The sequence below is a fragment of the Ictalurus punctatus genome, chromosome 9 (assembly GCF_001660625.3).
Source record: "Ictalurus punctatus breed USDA103 chromosome 9, Coco_2.0, whole genome shotgun sequence".
In the NCBI taxonomy this organism is placed as follows: domain Eukaryota; kingdom Metazoa; phylum Chordata; class Actinopteri; order Siluriformes; family Ictaluridae; genus Ictalurus; species Ictalurus punctatus.
Window position 1 is genome coordinate 10,025,001 of NC_030424.2, and position 24,999 is coordinate 10,049,999.

Genomic DNA, 24,999 nt, shown 5'->3' on the forward strand with positions numbered 1-24,999 from the left:
ATTGACCGGAAACCAAAAGAATAAATCCCCGGTTCTGTTTTTATTTCTTATAAAAATACTTAATGAAATCAAGTTTTCCATCAAAGCTTTATATCATTAGTATTTGACTGTCAAAGGCCAAAAAATACATCTGTGCAGTGTTGCTTAGGCAAAAATATATAGTTAGTTTTGTTCTGCTGTGAGTTTGATAGCTGCTGTGTGTGCATTGTGGCAGTTGAGTTGTGTAGCATTTGAGCCGTTATTTACTATGACTTGGCGTTATTCTGATGCTCTGTCTCTTGGCTCTCCTGCAGTTTCTCACTGAACTCACACGCCTCTTCCAGAAGTGCAGGACCAGCGGCAGTGTGGTGATAACGTTAAAGAAATGTAAGTGCGAAACACTGACGAGTTTTGCCTCCATCCTCTCGTCTCCCGGTCCGAGCCAAAGAAGGCGCCGTATGACGGATGTGTCAGGGTGAACGTGGGGCAAATATTACAACTAAAATGATGCAAAAACCATTCAGAAGAGATGCACAGGGGTCAGGGTTACATTCTCGCACACTCCTAACACAATTTCCTTAGTGTGAGGCACTTTAGTGTAGCCAGTCCACCGGCCAGCATGTTTTTAGGAGGAAACCCGCACAGACCGGAACCCAAACTCAGGACTGAACCAGAGACCCGGGAGCTGTGAATCAGCAACGATACCTACTGCGCCACTCGGGCGTGCAATTTATTGGAGATTATTTATTTTACATATCAGTTTAGAAGCGTGCATCTTCGTTTCTATATTTGTGGGGGGGTTTTCCCACCATTAAGAGTACACACATTACGTAATATTTTGATACGTGTTATACAGATATATTCCACAGATATATCCGTGGAAAAACGCCACACTGAATTACATTAATTTGTCTTTATTGTGTCCTAAAGGTATGCAAGCATTCGCTTTCAAATAAACGTATAGGCCGCGATGCGTCTGTTGGTTTTGAGGCCGTTTAGGAATCAGTCAGACTGTGCTCTTGTGTTCCTCACAAAATGAACCAGTTTAAAACACAGACCAAGACGTCAGTAAGCAAATCTATAATCATCAGACTTCCCCATCTGTTTATTTTCAGACGACGGGAGGACAAAGCCAGTGCCGAGGAAAGGCCATCCAGAGACATTTGACCCAGCTGACAATAAATGTCTCATCAGGGCATCAGATGGCAAGAAGAAAATTAGCACAGTGGTGAGTTTAACTGAGGTTGAAACCCTAAAACAGTGCACATTAATCACATGGTGTGAAAGAGATATGAGAGGGGACTGTGTGCATGCTTATGCAAGATTGAACGGCGACCGATGTTATTGATTTTTATTTAATATATAACATGCATTTTACACACGTCTCTTTATTTATTTATTTTTTTCCAGGTCAGCACTAAAGAAGTAATAAAATTTCAGATGGTAAGTATTTCCTCATGTTTCAGGTTTCCCATTGGTTTGCTTCCATGTTAAGAGATAATTGATGGGGTTTTGGTGTTTGACGTCTGAGTCATGGCTTTCACGTGTTTAAAATCCAACTCTAAGGGGAAAATACAGAGGGGCTGTAAGTCATGTATGCTCCATCCAATATTTGGAAAATGTTTTGTCTCTTCTCCTGTGATTGATCTCGCTAAGATTACAGTGGAGATCTAAGAATTCTAATGGGTTTTATTTTATTTGGTAATGACGAACTACAAACGTGTAGCCTACTTCACACAATATACAAAATGCAAGAATTCTTTTTAATTCTGTTTATATATTTTTTATTTATTGCATCACTTAGCAAGCCTTTTATGCATCAATATCAAGCAACGATGTCTTTTTCTCCTTTTCCTTAATGGAAGCAAAACACACTTGTAGTATGTGGGTTGCAGTATGTTTTTATCAACTGTGTACAACAGGATTTTAAAGCAGTTTTGAGTATTGCGTTTGAAAACAGAAATCCAATCAAGCTGACTAATATGTGACTAATACGTATGACATTTGGTTATAATGTTACTCAGTCAGACTCTTAAAAAGTTTGCTCTCTTTTGGGGTTTTTTTTTTTTTTTTGCTCAGGCGTACTCCAATTTATTGAGAGCACACATGGATGGCTTGAAGAAGAAAGACAAGAAGAGTAAAAGCAAGAAGACTAAAGCTACACAGTGATTTAAAAAAAAATATCAAGGAGAGAGAGAGAGGAGCTGTTTATTCTGAAAGACCACCTTCAGTGACATCCAGTACTCACCTGTGTCCTGACCTCAACAACCTTTCCTTCACGCTGTTGCTGTGTGGCACTCTACAGCCACCGGAGGAGTGGAGGTCGTTTTCTCTGCCCGAATATTATCTTGACATCTTCCTTGTTCGAAACGGTTCGGTTGGTCGAGATTTTGCTACAATCATCGGGTATAATTTGGTGGTGCCATATATATATTTTTTTTCTTGTCAATTTTTAAATGCATCGTAAAAGATTGCCCAGTCTCTGCTCCTTATGATGGAAGTTCACCATGATTGTCCAGGATTTACATCCACTGACTTCAGAGGAGTATATACATTTTTTTAATTCTGAAAGATACTTCTATGTTTATTACTCGAGTCCACCATAGTTATTTTATCCCAATCAATGTTCGTGCCTTTATGACACACTCCCCCCCTACATCTCCCCCCTCCCTTCCATGCATTTTGGCACAAAACCATGCAGCACAGTGGATTTCTAGGTTTAGAGTTATTGTTTCAGTTGTTGGCCCAAACAGTGCAATGAGCAAGTATCACAATGTTTAGATGAGCGGTTAACTTATTCTGAGTTCGAAATAAACAGTGTCCCAGTCCAGCACTGGCTGAGGCTTTTTCTGTGTAATAGTTGTCAGGCTAATTTACCCTTCAGTAGGGCCTGTTTTTGTTTAACTTGTTTTGCTGTTACCACTGCCCAGAACAGAAGTTTTTCTTATTTGATATTCAAAGAAATGTTAAGCAATGTAAAATCAGTAAATTACACCACTATATACACAACTAAGGAACATAAAACAAGAAAACTAAAGCTGAAGTTTTAAAGCGCTGTGTTTCGCTTGTCGGGCCGCTCTCTGCTCGAGCCGACTGTGTTGTTTCGTTTGGCTTCCTCTTCCTCTTCGTTGTAACCCCGTCGCATCAGCCAAGTCACGTACTGGAACAGAGTCTGGAAAGTAGATACAAGAAAATGACCTCTGTACCTGGTGCATATTCTTCAGTTCAGTGGTAATCACTTCTATTTTTTACATGATGTTCAAAATTACTGAAACTGTAGACAGATGAACAGTGAAGTCCAGAACTCTCTGGACATTGACAGATTATTTAAGCTGTCTACCACAGTTCACCTGGTTTGCATATACAGTGCTGTGAAAAAGTATTTGCCCCTTATTTTGTTTGTGTATACCTCCATACTAAATTGGTTCCGAAATTAAAACAAAATCTAAGGTAAAACAAAGGTAACCTGAGGAAGTCCTAGAAGAAAATTAAAGACTGATCTCCAGTTATCAGGAGCGTTTGGTTGCAGTTTTTGATGCTAAAGTCGGCACAACCAGAATTTAAGTTTAAGGGGGCAATTAGTTTTTCACATGGGTGATTGGTATTTGACAACTTTTTTTTTTTTTTTTTTTTTTTGCTTCATTAAAAAAAAAAATTGTGTATTGTGTTTACTCAGGTTGCCTTTGTGTTATGTTGTACTACCCTCCAATTAAAACTGAAAGTCTGCACTTAGAGCTCATTCATTTAACGCCTATAACCTGTGGTAGATGGCTAAAACTGTCAGTATCCCAATACTTATGGATCTGACTGTGTCACACACACAGTGCATTGTATGATGCTCAGTGATTGGCCCTTTGGACCAATTATCATACACCTTTCCCACATTTTGTAGCGTTATGACCTGTAACTGAAATGAACTATGAATTTTACCATTTAATTTACACAATAAACCAAACAGTTGAAGGAAATATATTTTATTGTGACACAGAGGTTAATTAAAGGAAGAATTTGCTGGTTTCCCAAGCTTTCAGTCCCCTGCTTCTCTACTTGATAAAACCACCTTTGGTTGTAAGTACAGCTGCAACTCTTAACAACAGCTTTGCAAATCTGGTTATTATAATTATTTTTTTGCCCATTCTTGGCAAACTTAGTCAGACTCAGTCAGATTGGATGGAGATCATCTGCTGTTCAGCAGTTTTCAGAGTCTTGCCACAGATTCTCAATCAGATTGATTTCTGGTGTTTGACTAGTTCGTTCAGGTTCTTGGTATTGAACCATTCCACTGTAGCTTTGGCAGCATGCTAAGAGTCATTATTATCCTGCTGAAAGGTGAATTTGTAACCCAGTGTGAAGTCTTTTGCAGACTAGAACAGGTTTTCTTCTAGGATTGCCCTGTATTTGTTTCCGTTCATCTTACTGTTTCCCTGTTGCTGCTGATGAGAAGCATCCTCACATGATGCTACCACTGCCACGTTTCACTTTTGAGCAGTGTTCTGGTGGTGATGAGCAGTATTGGGTTTGTGCCAAGACCAAAAAGTTTTGGTCCAGCTTTGTGGAGTGTCTGGTTTATGGTTGTCATGTGAACAGCTTCTCCCATCTGACCTGTGGATCCCTCCAGTTCTTTCTGCTTTACCCATGGTCTTTTGGTTGCTTCTGTTAGATGGCCTCCAATAGGAAGAGTTGTGGCTCTACCAAATTCTTTAATTTTCTTTTTTAAATTAACAGATTTAATGGTACTCTGCAGGATGTTTCAATTAATTGTGTGACCTTTGATGCATCAGAACTAATTTAGAGGTTTCACAGCAACATGGTTGAATACTTTTTTTTTTTTTTTTTTTGTAAAAATTTTTTGCAAACTGCATTGGTTTTTCCCTGAACCTTATTTTTATGGGCTATTTTGTGTGAAACTATTATATAATCACAATCAATTTTAGTTCCAGATTGTAATATTACAAAGAGGGAGGAGTATTTCTACAAGACAATCTTCCATTCCCTTGCAACACAAGTTAATGAGCAACTTAATTCAGAACTAATCAGATAACTTCTTGGACCTCTTTATCTGCACTCACCTTCCATGCCTTCTCTAGTTCAGGGGTCCATTTTTCTTTCAGAATTGGCCGGACTGCGCAGATGAACTCTGTTCCTACATACTGGGAACACAAACCACACTTAATCCATTCAGTCGATGCTTACCAGATTAAAAATGGCCTGTATATACCTAGCTTATTCTCATTGACACTTTGATAGAGAAAACTCAGTAAAAGTGGGACACCTGCTGGTCACAGGCAGAAGTACAAGAGTCAGTTTTATTCTCTCACCCCGTAGTACTTAGGAGGTGCGTAGTAGCGGTAGTGGCTTCTCCCAAGCTCAACAGCCAGCGAGTCCAGCCGCTCTAACTGATCAAGCCTGGCCACACTCTTCTCAATGAAAGACATCACTCTGTGTTCAAAAAAGACAAAACAAATACAACCTGTTGGCTGTGTGCCAGCGAAAATTATATGCCACAACATAGGTTCCTGGCCCACCCCTTGTCCTTCACATTTTAGTGTTTTCCTTGCTTTAACGAACCCGCTTTGAGTTAGGAATAATGTTATTCACATATACAGTAGAGCACAGTGAAATCATTTTCTTCACATACCCAAGCCTGTCAGGAAGTTGGGGTCTGCCATGATACCCCTGACCTTCCGATCAGTAATCCAGAGCCTTAACCACTAAGCCACCACTGCCTTTTCAGAAGGGGGGGGGGGGCCTTAATACAAACACGATTTGACACTGTTACAGTCGTGTTCATGGTGTAGTGAGTAGGTTTAATCTGCGACTGGACTTGGAAACAGAGCTGGCACCTTAGCAACCCTGCTCATCTACACGCACACTGGAGATAGTCGAGTGTCAGTGCCTAATTATTGAGACACAAATAATAGGTATAATAGCCACGTTCACTGTTGGCCGTATGGTATTTTCACGCAATGTCCATGAGTGAGGTTGAAGGGCCACTCGTCACTTGCGCACAGGGATCCTGCTCACTCTCCTCTCAGCAGCATCAGTAGGACACATGATATAAATGGCTCTTAAGAATGCAACCAAGTGATGCAATCTGCTGCTGATGGAGAGGAGACAGAACCGTTTGCATCAGTAGCCATTTGGCATATCGATTTGAGTTTCTTGCACTTTAATGGTGAATCATCAGCCACTCACTGTTAATTACTGTTCATTTCAAATAGTTTACTCGGATACAATCTCCAAGGTTCAGGGCCCCATTGTTATGAACAGTTGATTGATGTGAAATGGAATTCTCACAGCCTGTACGCACCACGCCGAGGACATGACACGACAGTAATAAAAGTCTAATGACAGGTTCCTCGTGCCTGTTATTTAAAGCCATTTGCCATCCTCCGGAGTTCTGGGAAGTGTCTGTAGCTCTGGTGTGCAGATGAAGGCATTAAAGGTAATTTCTTTGACACTAACCTGTAATAAGTTACAGAGTACTTCCGTCCTACGAAGAAATTGAATTTCATTTAAGGACTGTCTTAGCATTTGAAAACATTATAAAACTATTATATGTAGGAGTTCTGGGATATGCCAGAGAACCATGTTCTAGTTTGCACACTACAGATCTAACATTTGTTATATATTACATTTGTACTGTAAATTACATTACATCATAATGTCATAATATGATGATTAGTTCTTTCAGTGCATTTCTGTACTAATATGTATTTAAATACAGCGGATATAAAAAGGCTACACACCCCTGTTAAAACTGCAGGGTTTTGTGATGCAAAAAACAACAACAATTAAACCAAGATTAATCATCAGGTATCTTTTTCCTCCCTTACTGTGATACAGCAACTAACAACAATTAAGTGGAAAACAAATAGAAACATTTTGGGGGGGGCGACTTACAATAACCTGGTTGCATAAGTGTGCACACTTATGGGCTGGTGTAGTGTTTCTATATCCACTGTGTGTGTCCTTTACAGTCAGACCTCACAGTCTGCCTATGACATACTAAACCATACCATAGTGTGGTGGTCCAGATTAATTAGCACGATTAAATCTGCTAGGAGTGAACCATGTACAGGGTGTCCCAAAAGTATCTATATCTATCTATCTATACATATATATATTAAATTATATATATTAAATTATATATATATATATATATATAAATATATATAATTAATAAATATATATAATTAATATATATTTTTTAATTATATATATTTATTAATTATTTATATTTATATTATATATATATATATATATATATATATATATATATATATATATATATATATATATAAATATATATAATTAATAAATATATATAATTAATATATATTTTTTAATTATATATATTTATTAATTATTTATATTTATATTATATATATATATATGTATGTATGTATGTATGTGAGAGAGAGAGAGAGAGAGAGAGAGAGATAGTTGCTTGTTTGCCAGCACCATGTCGGTCTCGCCGTCGTCAGTGGATGGTCGTGGACGTCTATTTCTCGGTCGGTCTGTGACACTTCCAGTCGTTTTAAATTTGTTAAGTTTGGCAAAAGTGTTGTGTGTGATGTGCTCTCCATGTTTCCTGTTTAAGTCCATCGCGACCTTGCAACTTCCCAATACAACCATGAGAATGATTTTAAGCTTTTTTTTTTTTTTTGTCAAAGGCATTCTTAAAAGCTATATATATATATATATATATATTATAATATAAACAAAGTATGAAATTTGGAAGATGTTTTACTAATGCATGTTAATTTTTCCCTATGTATGGAGACTTTTGGGACACCCTATACAATCACATCAGCCTGAATCCAAACCTGTGGTTTAGCGACACTGCACATGTACTCCCATGTATAAATAAAGATATTTAGGTTATCCTAAATATAGGTAAAACTTTGTCAATGAACTTTGTCATTGAACTTTGTCATTGTACTAGATCAGTGGTTATGCTTCTGATCTTAGTGACTGGGGAAGTTTGTGAGTCCCAGAGAGAGCCACTGCTGGGCTCTTAAAGGTGAAGCAAACGTCTAAACAAAACTACATTTAAGCAGATTTAAGTTGTTTTGGATTTTTTTTTTTTAAATAAAAAAAAATCACCTGTCTAGTGAATAAATGCTCATTTGAAAGATGATTTTCTAAGAGTGTGCACTCATACTTTATTCAGCTCAGTTTCAGTGTTACATTTACTCTTCCGTGGTTTAGCTGCTTTTCTCATAGCAAGCCTGTTCCTCATTCTACCAACCCTGTTCTAATTGTTAATGTTTAGTTACTTGACAGTGCTGTAAATATTTCACTTCTAGATTTTTGGACTACTAGGGAGCTGGGAAGGGGAGAGTAGGCAAGAGGTTCCTTTCAAACAGAGCACTGACCGGAGACCATGGGCTCGCAGCTCCTTGCTAGTGCGCAGCCTTTCCAGGTCCTCGACATCACGGAACAGGAAGAAGACATCTTTGCACTCTGGATGAGTCTCGAACAACCTGTTGCCAAGACAACAAAACAGATTCCAGGAACACGTATGATATATGAGGCACTGGACCTCAGGGAGCCCTCTCACTTACAATGAAGGAAAATAATTGTTTGGACATTTTTCTTTTTGTTATTTAATATTCTTCCAGTGCATATATACACTTCATATCATGACTTTTAACGGAGTACTTAAATATGAACAAATAAGTATGTATTTATAAGCATTTATAAACAAATATTTTTAAAAAACTAAATTGGGAGGGAAAAAGTATTGACACTATATTAAAATTAAATGTACAGTATATAAAATTCTAGATATAAATACTGCAAAACAATGTTCTCATGTTTTGAACCTGGTGTCATTAGAAAAGTATTGCCACTGGCCGGGAAGATTTCACACAACAAGTAGCGATCATGATGAAGGTTAAGGAGCTGTCTTAAGTTCTCATGGCCAACATTATTAAACAACACTTCAATGGAAAATGCTACAGAGCCACAGCAAAGACTTTAAACATCCTTGCCGGTATAACTGGCTTGATAATATGCAGTTGGAAAGTTCATAGAACCACAACTGGTCCTCCCAGGCCAGGTAAACCCTAATGATAAAGAAGGTAAGAGAGAAGTCAGCAGTCACTCAAAAAGAGTTGCAGGATGACCTGAAAGAAGCAGGACCAACACTTGCACAGAGAACAATAAGCAATGACCTACAGTGCTGTGAAAGTGTTTCATTTATTCTGTTGTTGTGTACATCTCATACTAAATAGTTCTAGACCTTCAAACAGAATACAACATAAAACAAAGGAAACCTCAGTAAACAAACAACAGTTTTTATTATTTTTTTATTGAAGCAAAAAAGTTATCCAACACCCACCACCCATGTGAAAAACTAACTGTCCCCTTAAACTTAAAATCTGGTTGTGCCAGCTTTAGCAGCAATAACTGCAACCAAACGCTTCCGATAACTGGAGGTCATTCTTTCACTTACTTCTAGGACAGTGGTGTCCAATCTTATCCGGAAAGGGCCGGTGTGGGTGCAGGTTTTCATTCCAACCAATCAGGACCCACACCTGATTCCAGCTGTTTAATCAGTTGATCTTGGCTTTCAATAGACTCGGATGTGGCTTCTGATTGGTTGGAATGAAACCCTGCACCCACCCCGGCCCTTACCGGAAAAGATTGGACACCCCTGTTCTAGGACTAGGACTTACTTCTATGCTTTGGATCACTGTCTTGCTGCATAATCCAGTTGCGCTTGAGTTTCAACTAACGGACTGAAAATCAGAATGGGGCAAATAGTTTTTCACAGTCAACACAAAAGTCCTCTGCTTTTTAAAACAAAAAAAGTGTTTTGATTATTATTGAGGTGCAGAAATGTGCATATTAGGCAAATTATCAGAAATGTGAGTGGGTAGAGCTAAATGGTCTAAAAGGCAACTGCTTCGAATGTAAGGAAACTAAAAAGAAGCTTCATTATACCCCTTAAAAACAAGCATATCTTTTGTAAAATAGGTGTAAAAGCATGAAAAGAATCCCTCAGAGGCCAAGTTGAGTGAGACTGTATGAATTATTATGGGGACCTCAGGTTTGATGAAAATAGCTCAATGTTTGCCCTGTCATATTCCTGCTGAAAGCTTATTGGCTGATCTGGGGATAAGATTTTAACAAGACAATGACCCCAAACATAAAGCCAAAATAACTCAAAAAGGCTTTGCACTGCCTAGCCAATCTCTTGGCTTGAATGCCATGGAGAATTTATGGAGGAGTTTGAAATTGTGAAACTCCTAACCTTGAGCATTTGAAGACAATTTGCCAAGAGGAACGGGCCAAAATTCAACCACTATGCTGCACAAAGTGAATGACGTTTTACCATAGATGTCTCAACAGCTTTACAACAGAGTACTAATGTTGGTAATTTGTGATATCTGAATACTTTTTTTTTCCCCCTATAACGTTTTTTCCTCCCAGTTTTGGCTTATATGTTCAGAGTCAAAAGACATAATGTGTGTAAATATGTATATACTGCACTCAAAATATATTAAACACCAAAAACATAAGTGTCAGAATTCTTATTTCCTGTCACTGTAGGCACTATTTGTCTGCTTTGAATTTACGCATACAGCTATGTACAACTACCAAGTGAACTACCGAGTGTTACTGATTATATCCAGACAAATTATTGGCCCTCATCATGAAAATGAGCAACAATGAACAGCTCACGCAATGATATTTAATTGTTTAATGAGTTTTAATGTAAGAGGATAATGTATAGCTTTATTTTTGTGAATTAGCAAAAAGTTTTATGTTTAAAACAATTTTGTAAGTAGTGCATTTTATTTTATTCGTTTTTGCAATACCCTAAAAGGTTAAACAACAAAACAGAACTCCATAACATCCATAAGAATATGCTAGTCCTGAATCATTTGTGGTGGGATGTTGGATCATCTTCCAGTTCTTTGAGGGATGAGGGAGGTGTATATCTGCTTTGTAGTCTGTGCTCCAGAACATCCCACAAAGATTTACTGATGTTTAAATTTGGTGACTGCGGAGGTCATGGAAGACCTCATCCTGGTGTTTATCAAACCACTAGAATAATTTATTTATTTTTATGTATTGGGACATTAGATCCCATTTGGATTGCTTTACGTGGTTATATAACAGCCAATTCCAGTAATAATCAATTCTACAGATGCCTGTCCATGCCATTATGAGTCCCCAAGCGTACCTAACAGTTGGCAGTAGATATTGTGGTTTTAAAGCATCCTTTGGCTTTTCCAAACACAAATCCATCCTGTTGTTGGAACTATACTGAAATTGACTCATCAGACCATAATAATGTTTCCATTGCTCAGGGGTCCATGTTTTGTGCTCCTCACACAACCTTCACATATATTCGGTCATTGACCTTTGATATGAAATGTTACCTAATGGCAGCCTCGTTATGAATTCCAGCCTTGTCATACAGGAGCTCATTCACTTATGTGGTTGTTTTTGTGTGTACAGGATAGTTGCTACGGGCGCTAAAAGTAAAGTGTCCCTGTCAATGAGCTTCGACTGCAACCGCTGTTCCTCTTTGTTAATGCTGTTTGTCCATGTTGAGACTGTTACTCATGAAACGTTAAATAATTTCCAGTTTTTGTGACTGATGAACCTGCAAGTTGGGCACGAGCTACTTGACCTCACTGACATGTAAGGCAACGATGAGAGATGCAAAGTGCTAATCCTCAAGTCTCTTCACATGTGCTGCTGTGCTTGTAACTGTGAATTAATGAATTTTAAGTCAGTGTCCTGGTCTCCCCTGGAGAGACTCTACCTCTTCCTATAATGCTGAAGAACACTAGAAGAATGTTGGACTATTTTCTCAATACAAAAACATTTCACACTTTATATTCTTGCCCCACATTTTACAGCGGGTACGGGGGCTTGTATTCCTTGTATGAACAGGACATTGCTCTTCTCTCTCTCTTTTCCCCACAAATATGATGATGATTGATGCCTACAACACAATTTCAATTGTAGTTCCAGTGATAAAAAAAACGAAAAATGATCTGGTTAAAAAAACTTGGATTTGAGGGATAGCATGATGAATAAATCTGTATTTATAACTTACTCTCTGAAACTAAATGGCAAAATGGCAGTTGAAGTAGAGCGAAACAGAGCCAGATTTCTATGCAGCAGATATTCGGAAGCAAGTGGTGAATCCAATCCCGTGTAATCAGTGAAGAAAACAAATGTCATGAGGTTTTATTGAGCATTTTACTGACAGAGGTTCAACTGATTGTAATGCTCTATGCCAAATGGATATAAATATATCCAAAAATATAATCTGCTAAAGTATCATAATCAGTCTGTGCAGGATTTCAGTTTTATTGTGATTGTTGTGGCCAAAAATGCTTGATTTTGCTGCTTTTTTCAAAAGTTTTCAAGAGTTTTTGTGCTTTTTTTCTTTTTTGCAGAAAATGACTTGATTACAGCTAAAAGGTCTCATATACCAACAAACATGACTGCAAAGGACTGTGCAAAACAATTCCGTGCTATTGTGATTCCGCCAATTCATTCACGCACGTGAATCGAAGAAGGATTTGGCTGAATGTGCATTGTGATGACGTCACATGGTGCGTCTTTCCCCAGATCTGCGGAAATTCTGTGGTAATTTTGAAAAATTGCAAGCTCCTGCGAATACTGTGGCTTTTCCTTGATTTTGCATTAATTTCTGCTTTCGCAAAATCGCTAAATCCTGGAGGGCCTGTATATACCTATAATGTACCTACATATTTTTATTACTATGGTTATTGACTGCATTTTTACATAGCATATATGATGAAATACTATTCATTAAGTATAAAATAGCAAACCTTAGAAGCATACAAATAATCGGTGATCAATGTTACATGCAAGAAAATGTCACGCTTGCTATTTTCACAATCCGATCTCTGGAGCCTATCCATTGTAAAACATTATCTTTTTTTTTTTTTTTTTGAACAGACAAATCTGCAGGTGAGGGATTGGGCTAATTCAACTAAAGATTCGAGGGATTTGAGTTTCTTGAAACAGATTCCAGAAGATGCATTTTGTGTACTGCCTTCCAGACAGGTCTTCCAAAAAAAATCGTTCTTTTTTTTCTTCCTTTTTTTCAAGGATGACAAATATTGACACTAATAGATTATTTCTCTCAAAACCATACGTGGCAAAATTTACTCAAAAATGAGAACAATTATGACTGAAATGATTGTCAGTTGTAGGAAATTTAATTATGTGTAATGTTATAGTCTTTACTGCACATTCTCTTGAACATCACCATTAATTCTGGAGTTACTGTAGGTCATACTCATAATTACATATACAGAATTTTTATTAAAGCATTCTAGACCCAACTGTGACGAAGGCCTCATCTGCAATGGATCAACAACATCAACAACATTGATAATTTTCAAAAAGCTATCTTACACACTCAGGTCCCTTAATAATATTTTTTAAAAGACTCCAAGTACTAGTGTCATATTACATTCACACAGAATATATTATTCCCAGAATGGAGAATATAATTAAAAAGCTGGTTGGATACAACAGAGATTAATTTTTGAGAAAATTATATTTCAAACCGTTTCTAATGTTGAATGTTCCCTAAAGGTATTGACAGGCATGCTTAGTAATTAAACACTAATAAACAATACATACAAAACAGTGTCTCTTATCTGCCAGTTACGGCAAATGTATTGGCAATGAGAAATATTAGCACAGAAAACATCAATCTCGATCAATATTAAGAAACTGAGTTTAAAAAATGTGGTGCTCTAAGAACAGAGGGAACTCTATGGCAGAAAACAGTTCTCCAAGACATTAAAATCATGTGCGTGTGCTTTTCTGAGGTCTTGGATTTCAGCTGGATGTTTCTGTGTCGTACTTGGGAAGTGCCTGAGATTTGGGATGGTGTGATCCAAAATCCTTTGCCATGATGTGGAGGATGCTATGCAAATCTGATTGCTTGGGAGGAAAACTGCTTAGGGGGAGAACTTGGAACTTGGTGTTGGGAACAACTGTGTTTGAGGTGCCGATGTTTTGAATCAGAGAGCAAGTCAGCTATAGCTACCTGGAATATACAAGTCTCTGAGGATGCTGTACTGAATACCAAGAAAGATGACAAAGAAATGGCACAAGGGGAGAGATTGATGGAGCAGTTTTTTCTATTACATCAGTTCACATTTGGTTGACTCCAAAGTGCAGCTATGATGAAAGAGTCTGGCTCACAGAGAGGACCACTGTAGAAACCACTGAAACAAACAAACAAACAGCTCACAATGTTTGTTCAAGTGGTATCAGAGGAGAAGCCAGCCCTAAAGTTACATTAGGCAGACTTTATTCAGTTTTGGAGGGGGGACTGATAGAGCAAGTGAACTATGAAATCAGGATGCCTAGGTGGGGAAGACGTTTGAGTTTAGGACATCAGGGCGTTGACAAAGTCAGAGCTGCAAGAATGATGAGGTTCATCTTAGCTTGATAAAGGGAGGCTTGAAAGGAGGCAGTTTCCAGATGGATGCAAGGAATTCAAGAGAGGAACAGGATATGGTGATGCAAAAAGAAACTAATGAAGCAGAGAGATGGGCGTAAAAGGAAATAAAGGAGACAATGTCGGACTCAGAAGTCCCTAAAAGTACAGGAAGCATCAGCGTGTAAAGGAAGATGAGAGAAATATGGCAAATCAAGCAAGAAGCTCAAGTGTGAGTATCAGACAATGACATGGTCAGAAAAGTATGAATGATGCACAGCTAGGTGAACAGAAATTTGAGCAAATATGACTAGTGCCAGAAAAAGAGACTATTTGTTCTATATATATATATATATATTTTTTTTTTGACAATCACAGGGCATCTTTGTAGATATCCATACTTTAGGAAGGCAAGGAAAACCTAGAATGGAGCTTAAAGGACTAAGAAACTACGGTGTTGTTTCAAGCCCCATTAGGTGACCTGCTCTGTCCATCAATGGGAATCAAAATTTGTTTATATATGAGAATGACTAGAATACACGCCTGTGATGCCTAGCTGGGCCGGACCAAAAAAAATCAGTTTAGTAGTCCAATAACACATCAACAGTTCTACTTAAAAGTGTTCTTTATTTTTTTTATTTTTTGGGGGAGGGAGGGGGGGTATTTTGCAAGTGTTCACCCCCTTGGACTTTTCCACATTTTGTACTGAGAAGATTTATCAAGCCGGTCGTGAGCTTTAAGGGTCTTTTCACAAGTTATGGGAAGAGATTTTTTTTTTTGCATCTACTGTACATGAGCTAAACTAAGTACACCATCCACAAGTGTATACTACAATGTATTCTGGTCACACTATCTCCCTTTCCTGTTATGCTATAATGACCCTTCTTTGACATATACATAAGCATGTGTAAGCTGCAGCAGGGCAGTGTCAAGTGAAACCTTTCCATGGAGACGGAGGCATACATGAGAGCAGCAAACCCAATGTTTAATAGCCATGGGAAGCTTTGACTGGATGAGAAATGTCTGGATTTCAGTCTACTTCATTATAACATAAGACATACATGTGTATATTTCTGTATGAGCAATTCAGATACCATAAGCCAGAGATGGAAACTGGAGTCTGCGACTTGGACTCGAGTCGCACTTAAGTCGCCAAAAATAAAAATACTTGCGACTTGACTTGGACTCGTGAACAACCGACTCGAGACTTGACGTGTTTTTCACGAGTCTCTGTCTTCAAGTCCAAGTCGTTTTCGTTTGGCGGTCCCGATTACGTTCTCGCTTTACATGACTGCAAACACCACATTTTTCTATTCATTCCTCATGCATTCCTTCCCTATCAGTATGTGCTGCAGCAGCAAATATCACAATTCATCTGTAAACACACCAAGCCAGCATTATTATATGCAAGCGTGGCGCATCTGAAGGTGCGTGTTTCTCACCCATTGGAAGAGTGCTGTTATATAAATGAACAACAAACTATCACAAGGTAAGACCTGGCTATAGTTATTATCTTTGTGTCATTTCATTTGAAAAGCAATGAATGAATCCAAAGGGCGGCTCCGGTGTTACACAGCTGTCAGGGGCTTGTTTGCAGTCCATTTTCAAGAAGTACAAATGATTCTATGTCTTTTTCATGCCCCCTCCCCACCAGCAGAAAGTGTCTTATTACATCTTATTATCTTCATAAGGAAAAAGTAGGTCACAAAGTTTTGTAAATGTATTAAAAATGTAAAACCTTTAAATATCGCAATTACACATCTACTCAGAAAAGCATTTATTCAATACTTTGTTGAAACACCTTGCCAGCAATTACAGCCTTAAATCTTCTTCGGTATTATGATACAAGCTTGGGACACCTGGATTTGTGGATCTCCAACCATTCCTCTTTGCAGAACTCTTTCATGTTGGATTGTGAGCACTGCTGTTTTCAGGTCTCTCCAGATTCCCAGACTTGCCCCGAAGCTACTCCTGCATTGTCTTGGTTGTGTTTTGAGTCATTGCTGCTTTGAAAACTGAATCTTTGCTCTAATCTGAGGTCCTGAGTGCTCTTGAGTAGAATTTCCTTAAGCATCTTTTTGTACATCTTTTGTGCTATCCTGATACTGCCACCACCATGCTTCACCATCACATTAGAGATGGAAATAGCAAGATGTAACAAGTCCAATCGTGGTTTCATACCATAGAATCTTGTTTGTCAGGGCTCGAGAGTCCCCTAGGTACCTTTTGGCCAACAACAAGCAAACCCTGTCATGTGCATTTTAGCACCTCTCTCATACCCAAAGTTGGCATTACAATTTTGGGGAAAAACAAAATGAAAAACACAAAGAAAACATTTGGAGTAAATAAACAAAAACAAAAAAACAGACTGACTAGCAAAGTCCTTCTAAAATTATAACATATGTAATTAAAATGCAGTGACCTTGTTGGCCTCCCACTAATAATAAACTCTGGCCACGGCCCAAAACGCTCACGCTACTAGAATGACACCAGGCACAATTGTTGCAATCACCATGCCATGGATCTGTAGTGCTGCAGAGCTGTATAAAATCCCAGACAAATTGAGCACAAGCACATCATGACACAGAAGGTCTAGCAGCCCTGAGACAACTCAGACAAATGGTGTCAAACAGCACGAAGAAGCAGAACAGTGTAGACTTCTTTGCCACCGATGAAAGCAACACAGAGAAATTGGCCAGCTGTTGCACAAAATTCCAGTGGACATGGAACACCCAAGCTAGAAAACTCCTCGGCTCAAGCTCAGGCCTGAACAACAAAAAAAACAACAACAAAAAAACCCACAACTTGATAATGTCTGAAAAACAACAAAAAGACAATCACAAAACATAAATACAATCATGAATGTTCTTCTGGCAGGTTCTTGTCTGTTGAGTGTTGCCAGCAAAGGAGCAGAAAAAACATGCTCTGAATAGGAAACAAAAACACATGATGCTTCTGCATGTTGGCTGCAGCTGGTTCTCTGTGTTTTTCTGTGAGTGGTAGAGACACTGTGTGACTTGGTTACACCCCTTTTTCCCGATGTGTTTCTGGTGCCTTGATCTGGTGCTGATCTTGATCTTGTTAAGCAATCCTTAACAATAACACCCAGTGATATTCATTCAATTATTCATCTTCAATATCTGCTTTATCCTGTGGAAAGCTGGGCGTAAGTTGTGAATACACCCTGGATGGGACAACAGTCCATCGCAACGCCCTATGCGCACACACATTCACACCTAAAAACAATTTAGAGTGGCCGATCTGCCTACCTCCATGTTTTCAGGAGGTGGGAGGAAACTGTTCTCCTCATGTCCATTTCCTCTGGGTTCTCCAATCAAAACTCCTAATAACCTGAGCTCAGGATCGAGTCACTGTATCACTGTACCACCCATAGTCAATGAATTGGTTTCTTCATCATTAAATCTCAATGTGGAAGTTATTGAAACTATTAAGAGTACAAGGATGACCTTTAGGAAAATCTACAGTCTTATGAGTTACTTTGGTGCATTTAAGGTGTGTTTCAAGGCTATCTCTACCCGTCATGCTCTAACTGAAGAGGTCTCTCCGGGGTATACTATAAGATAACAAATCTTCTTCGTCTACTCAAAAGCATAAGTGGTATCTTTGTGGAATTTGCTGGTCATTTTCGATGCGGTGGACAGAACCCCAACTGAGATCCTTCAGGTATCACAAATTGAACTTGTTCAAGACTGTACTCTAGAAAATTGGAGTGTTTTCTAGGAGTTTTGAGGTTTAAAATGTGATCAGCTGTTTATGTTTGATAGAACGGTTACTGGGTGGACACACAGAAATACACTTTCATAGACTGAAATCTTTAAGAGGTTTATAGAAGTGATTTGTTTAATGTTATGTCCAGCTTTTGAGGTCTTATGCACTTTAAACCCCTAAATTACGAGGTGCTTATCTATGCTTTTTCGCATGTTAGCCTTTTAATCTTAAGTGCCCTATAGCCCTTTTGCACTGTTGGTCTCCCTGCGTGGTTATCTGTTATTCTGGCAGTGTTGCACTTTTCAGGTGGTGCTTTGGCACTGGTTTGTTGGTTCAGACAGGGCCATAATATTAATGAACTAAAACCTGAAGTGTCTCATTTATCAAAATGTGCATAGGACATGTTCTACTTCTGCGCATAAGAACCACCACAAAGCATTAGCATTCATCACATGTCTAGAATGTGTAGGATTGATCAACTTCGACTAAAGTCCTCTGCTCATACACAGCCATACCTATTTGTATAAAGAAACACCCCCAACTCACCAAATATGGTAAACAACTTCCATATTATCACAAGAAGTATTGCCATGAACAGGCTACTGAGCATTTTAAATGGAGCAGGTCAAAAGGTTAAAGAAGATGAACGTCATTTTTATTTCACTCGACTTCGTTACTGTCAGTGGTTTATTTGGCACTTGTCTAAGAAATGGTTTGTCTACTTGTGTGCAATCTATTGCCACAATAACATTTAGAAAACTTGTGTCTGCTGCTGTATTTGGAAATGTATTGTGTATTGCACATGTATTGTATGTATTGCGGCAGGAGTGATATGAATGCATGTAAGACGTGCCATTATCCAGCTTGTAGTCGGGTGGGAAATGCCAGACCAAATCAAGGCACTTGACTGATGAGCCATTCACAACTCTCAGCAAAGCTGTTCGTGTGGTTCGGAAAAACATGTTCCCTGAAGAAAGCTGTGTGTGCCAAATCATCACACAAGGCATCATCCAAATCAATCTTTACATGTGCCTTTTATATTATTTTACATTTTTATCGGTGTCACCTCTCTTGACCTTGTTAGTCCATAAGGTCGGTGATTACTGTCAATTCTACTGATATGAATGACAATGAGTAGCACAGGAGCTAATAATAATCTTTTAACTGATGACACTTTTTTCAACTGCGCGTACGCGTAGTTTTGCATGTAAACTAGTGGTAGAAAATGAGACCCCTGGTGTTGTCATATTTGTTAGTGAGGCTAGGACCATGCTGCCACCCCCTTAGGTGCGACTACACTCACTCACTATTTCAATATTGAGAACAAGACCTCAGACCAAAGTATAACGTTTTTCTGATTTATGTAGGGGTACACAGGTGTGCAGCCCTGGGTAACTTACAATAGTGTAACCATTTGCCAGAGTTATGTTGGGTTTGTGCGATACGTCTCATTCCCCTCTTTTTGGACAATCAGGGTTACAAACATGAGAGGTTTCTCATTTCTGAGAAATTAGTTCTTTCCTAAAAATGAACAAAGACTATTTGATCATGATTACAGATAGGAGAATGGATTTTCCTTGTGGAATCTTGTTTGTCTTTGACTGTACTAATCTCAACCATGTAATGATAGTCAGTCAATCAGTCAATCAGTCTCTCTCTGCCAGATGATTGTTATCTTTCCCTCCCAGTGATTGGAATGATTTGATAAATCAAATTTGGAATAAGGACCCCCTAACTATTACTTTCAAACCACAACACCCCTTGCTTCACAAAGTTTCTCGTTATTCACTTCCATGTATCACAATATGAATACAAAAACCAAAATGAAACACAAAGATAAAATCCACTGATTGTTTCTACATTCTGACCGTGTAAGAGTGGTATCCTTTCTTAGAAATATATTTTTCAGAACAGCTTTTCTATAATGTTGTTAATAGCTGGCTGAAACACAAATACCGACAGTGTAAGAATCATATTGTTGTTGTTAATAGCTGACAGAGAGAGTGACTGTAAAAGGTACTCGAACATAGCAGTGTACAGTGAAATATATTTATATAAAGATTTACTTTTTAATATTAGTGGCCCGAAAGGGGCCATAGAGAGACAACAATTCAGGCTTCAATTTGATTATTTAGCAATCTAAACATCGTGGAAGTTCAGAATGTAAATGAACTGAATATAATTCACCAAACAGACAATATCAAGGTAAATCATAACATTCCTCCCATGTACTCTGTTTCATGAGGATACCACAAGAGAAACCCCAAGCAGTGGATTAGAGCACAATTTAATATAAGTCCATATTGGGTCCGTGCCAATAAGAAGGAAAGCTTATTTTAATATTTCAGTGATCATTCAGTGGTCTAATTTTCAGCTGACTCCCCTGGGCAGTGCAAATCTCAAACACGTACATTGAGTAGTCTATATAGGTACAATGTTTCCTAGCTACAATACCAGACAGGTATGTGAATAATAATCCTTACACTGGTGATAGGTAACGAATATACAGTATATGTATATGTATATATCACAAAATGTATCCAAAATAACTGATGCTTATACTGAAGATCTTTCCAACACACTTTGTACTGCATGACTCTATAATATAAAATTGTAGAAGCGTAATGATTTATATTCACATATTATATCTGGTGTCGCGCAGATGAGGGCGGAAGCTGCTATGTCTGAAAATAAATTGCTAAAGCGTCAGTCTGTCAAGCTGACCAATAATTGTAAACTTGACCGTTTTTAATTTTTCAGATTTTTTTTGTGTGATTACCTCTATGTATTGGCATTGCAAAATCACCAGGGCCCCCCCCCACTTGGTTTAAGTACAGCGACCATCTTTGTGTCATCGCACACAACAAATTTAGGTTCTACAGCTGTTTACAAGGTTAAACCTCAATATCTCGCTTCCAGATGGTCCGAACGCCTTGGAACAAAATGTGATCGCTAGAGCACATTACAAGGTACATGCAATTACCCGCTATAAGAATTCAGACGTTGACTCGAACCCTTCCCATTATAGATTGACCCTTAAGGTGGACCCGAGAGCAGTCTAAAGTATTACTATTGGACTTAAGTACTAAGTCTAAGGAACAGGAATGTGCTAAGTGTTTATATATGATCATGTGCATTGTCATGTGCTCTAGAGATCAGAATTTGTTCCAAGGAGCTAGGATCATCCTGAGCTGAGATATTGAGATTTATGTAAACAGCTGTATAACCAAAAGTTGTATGTCTCAAAGATGGCCGTCGTAGTCAAACCAAGTAATATATATATATATATATATATATATATATATATATATATATATATATATATATATATATATAGATGGTGATTTTGCAATGCCAATACATAGAGGTAACCACTCTGGGGAAAATGGTCAAGCGACATGTATTGGACCCCATGAGATGGAATGACTCTGAATGGAGGCTATAAATAAAACGGAATTGAACTGAATTGAATATACAACCTCGCTGTTCCAAAACCTCCAACACACTCCTCAGGAGAAAGCTCTTTCCAGAAACATAAAAAGTTATCAAGTGGTTTGATCTGACACTGGGATCTTTGAAATGATCATGGAAGTATCCATGGATGACAAAACTGTTTTGCCATTAAACCCAGTGTCTGAGGAATTCCTGTCAGAGAAACATCTAGAACTTACAGCAGAAAACAGGTCAGATGAATGTTTGTGTATTCGCCTACAATAACCTGTTGGGTTTGTATACATTTTATTCTTTGCTTCTTATGTGAGAACGAGCATTTTCTGAAGAACTTGTACCCTCTCACCTGACAAACACGATGATCCCAACTTTGGCAATATCCTCCTGAATAACTTTCCACGACTCCTTGATCATAGCGATGTGCTCGCTGGTGAGATGCGGCGCGTCGTCTTCACTCGCGGCTTCTGTTGTGTTCTTGGGCGCCAAACCCAACCCTGAGATAGCACAACCCATCCTGAACAACCTGTCAAAACGCCACAACACCGTTAGGAACTGCGCGGGAGGCTACTATGGCTCTTGTTTCTTTGAGTTGTACGGAATGTGCGACGAACCCGATACAGTAATCTCTACTGTACATGGACTAGCAGCAGCGCTTCATAGCTAGCCATCATCTCTCCAAACGCGCACGAGCTCTGAGGAGAAGCTGAGCAGCCTGCATCATTAGTGTGGGAGGAGTCTGGCACAATGTAAACACCAAGCAGACAACAACACTATACTTAACTGACATACTTTACTACAAGGTCCAAAAATAAGTAATATAACTAATGTTTTCATAACGATGAATTTATGCATGTGTGTGATTTTGTTTAAGGATTAGTGCATACACACACACACACACACACACACACACACACACACACACACACACACACATACAAAATAAAAATGTAACTTACCAACATACATCCTTCATAATGGAACTGATCTTTATTAATACTGCAGGTCATTATATAAATCCACAGAATGACTGGACAGGTTGTTAATACTTAGCTGGTATTCATAGGTATTTATACATTTGCCTTATTCTTAGACTAATAAAAAAAAATCTAGTTATTTGATGTTAGAATTTAAATATCTATTTCACAGTGAAGATGCTCTGGGGAGGAAATAATTTAGACAATTTTACAGAACAGTTTGTTGGAACATAATTTCTTTATTGATTGATCAAGACAATATCATGCGACGTTGTTAAAAGCTCTTGAATAAGTCTTCTTCTGTCGAGCTACACATGATATTATGGGGGAGAGATAGAGATTGTTAGGTATGCTTACTATCCTGTAATGGAGATGTCAGTGATCTTGATCCTTTCTGCTCTCTGGAACTGCCTGATCCATCCTGATGCCCTACGTCTGGATGGAGCGCTCATCAACTGGAGGCTACGTTCTGCCACTGAGGACGACCCCAAACAGTCCAGCCTGGAGATTGCTGAGGATGGTGCCGCTTGAAGTACCATGGAAATGGTTTTGGACCTCAATTTCACATGGATATTCTTGCTGTGGTTGCTGGGACTATGGTTGCTGCTATGGCCTTAGGACTACAATTACCACATCCACTGTCCACTAAAGGAGACTTGAGTGCAAGTTTGTATTAGTTCAACAAAACAGACTTCATATAAAAACCATAAAGAGCTTTCTTTTATTTTCACACTATCCGTTGTTACCCAGCTGAGGACGGGGTCCCTTCTGAGTCTGGTTCCTCTCAAGGTTTCTCCCTCATATCGTCCCAGGGAGTTTTTCCTTGCCACCGTCGCCTCTGGCTTGCTCATTAGAGATAAAGAGATTGTTAACAATTGTTAGAGATTGTTAAAAGCGCTATACAAATAAATTAATTTGAACAATGGACATTGTCACAAAGCAGCTTTACAGAAATGTATAAATTCAAGATAACATTTTTAATTTTTAAACTGATAAATTTATCACTAATGAGCAAGCCAGAGGCGACGGTGGTAAAGAAAAACTCCCTGAGACGACATGGGGAAGAAACCTTGAGAGGAACCGGTTGTAAAGAGTGACTATTTAAGTTGCTGTAGCCGTCCTGTCAGCGCTTCCCGACAGTCTGTCCGTTCTTCTCTGATCTCTCTCAACATCAAGGCATTTGTGATGGATGTTAGAACTGGATGTTAAAAAAGTCAAAGATATCACTGATATCACTTTTTCCCCCCATTCTGATATTTGAGGTGAAGGTTAATAGAAGCTCTTGAACTGCATCAACATGAATTTATGCTGCTGCTGATTGGATAGTTGCATGAATAAGCAGGTGTACAGGTGTTCTTATTAAAGTGGCCAGTGAGTGTATCGCAGACAATAAGCCCACTTGTCATGTCATATATCCCTGAAAAGTTTAAAGTCTTCAAAACTCCAAATAACAGAAAACATTTTATGTCTTCCCTTACTGTAGTCATAAAAAAAATTATTATAAATGCAATTTATCTAAAATTCTGAAAATGACTGGTGTGACCAACATTGGTGTTTCTGCATGTAGTATCTTGACTTTGATGCAACCATCAGTTCTAAAAATAAGATGTTTTTCATTCTCTTGATCCACTGCAACTCTGACCAGGATAAAGTGGTTACTGAGGATGAATGAATAAATAAATTATTAGCAATATGAGGAAAAGATTGGAACTGGGGAGGCTGTATGTGCATGTCAAAACAAATAGTGCAGGAGTGGTTAAGTTACATTTTAGTGTGGGATTCACAAATAGGGAAATAGGACCTAAAAGAAAATTAATTGGTGCTGGGAACTGAGATGGAGATGTCTGATGTGATCTACTCCTTTATTCTAATAACACATCTAAAAACACGCAACAAAAACAGCATCAGTCTACTGAGCTAACAAAACACAGAGCGAAAATTCAATCTCTAGGGGCAAAGGTGCATAATCAGGTATATCTAGCCTCTAAACAATTGTATGAGCCTTTCCAATCTGGATTCAGACTTACCATAACACCATAACACCCTTTTGAATGTTAATGACTTTATACAAATGGCAGAGATATAGTGCGCTAGACTAATATTGGCACCCTTGGTAAATATGAGCAAAGAAGTCTGTGAAAAATTGTTTTTATTTTTGTGAAAGTTTTGAACAAAATATCCATGAGAGCAGAGTATTGTTAAACCTTTTGATGTCAGTCAATTGCAAACACAACTTTCTTTAATCAATTTCTTCATTGATTAATCAAGACAATATAAAAAAAATAGTTAAATAGAGCTGTGCTACAATTATTGGCACCCCTGTGAATTCATATGAGAAAAATATATTTGACGTATATTCCCATTGATATAAGTCATGCTTATTCATCTGAGTGCTGAATTGAATAC

The 24,999-nt window shown here is 38.3% G+C and overlaps 2 protein-coding genes across 2 annotated transcripts in view; one reads left to right on the forward strand and one right to left on the reverse strand.

The window, feature by feature from the left end:
- Positions 1-2,809, forward strand: part of srp14 (signal recognition particle 14) — a 4,148-nt gene extending 1,339 nt beyond the window's left edge. Inside the window, exons 2-5 of the mRNA XM_017475611.3 lie at positions 294-366; positions 1,095-1,207; positions 1,390-1,422; positions 2,059-2,809. Of these exons, the coding sequence (XP_017331100.1) occupies positions 294-366; positions 1,095-1,207; positions 1,390-1,422; positions 2,059-2,148 (309 nt within the window). The 3' untranslated portion in view covers positions 2,149-2,809. The remainder of the gene's footprint in view (positions 1-293; positions 367-1,094; positions 1,208-1,389; positions 1,423-2,058) is intronic.
- On the reverse strand, positions 2,629-22,306 carry xgb (x globin). The gene is made up of 6 exons (XM_017475602.3): positions 22,231-22,306; positions 21,966-22,142; positions 8,361-8,468; positions 5,298-5,418; positions 5,049-5,129; positions 2,629-3,151 (listed from the first exon to the last, which is right to left on the reverse strand). Exons 1-6 carry the CDS (start codon positions 22,254-22,256, stop codon positions 3,026-3,028), a joined length of 639 nt encoding a protein of 212 aa, XP_017331091.1. The 5' UTR covers positions 22,257-22,306; the 3' UTR covers positions 2,629-3,025.
- Positions 22,307-24,999: the final 2,693 nt, after the last annotated feature.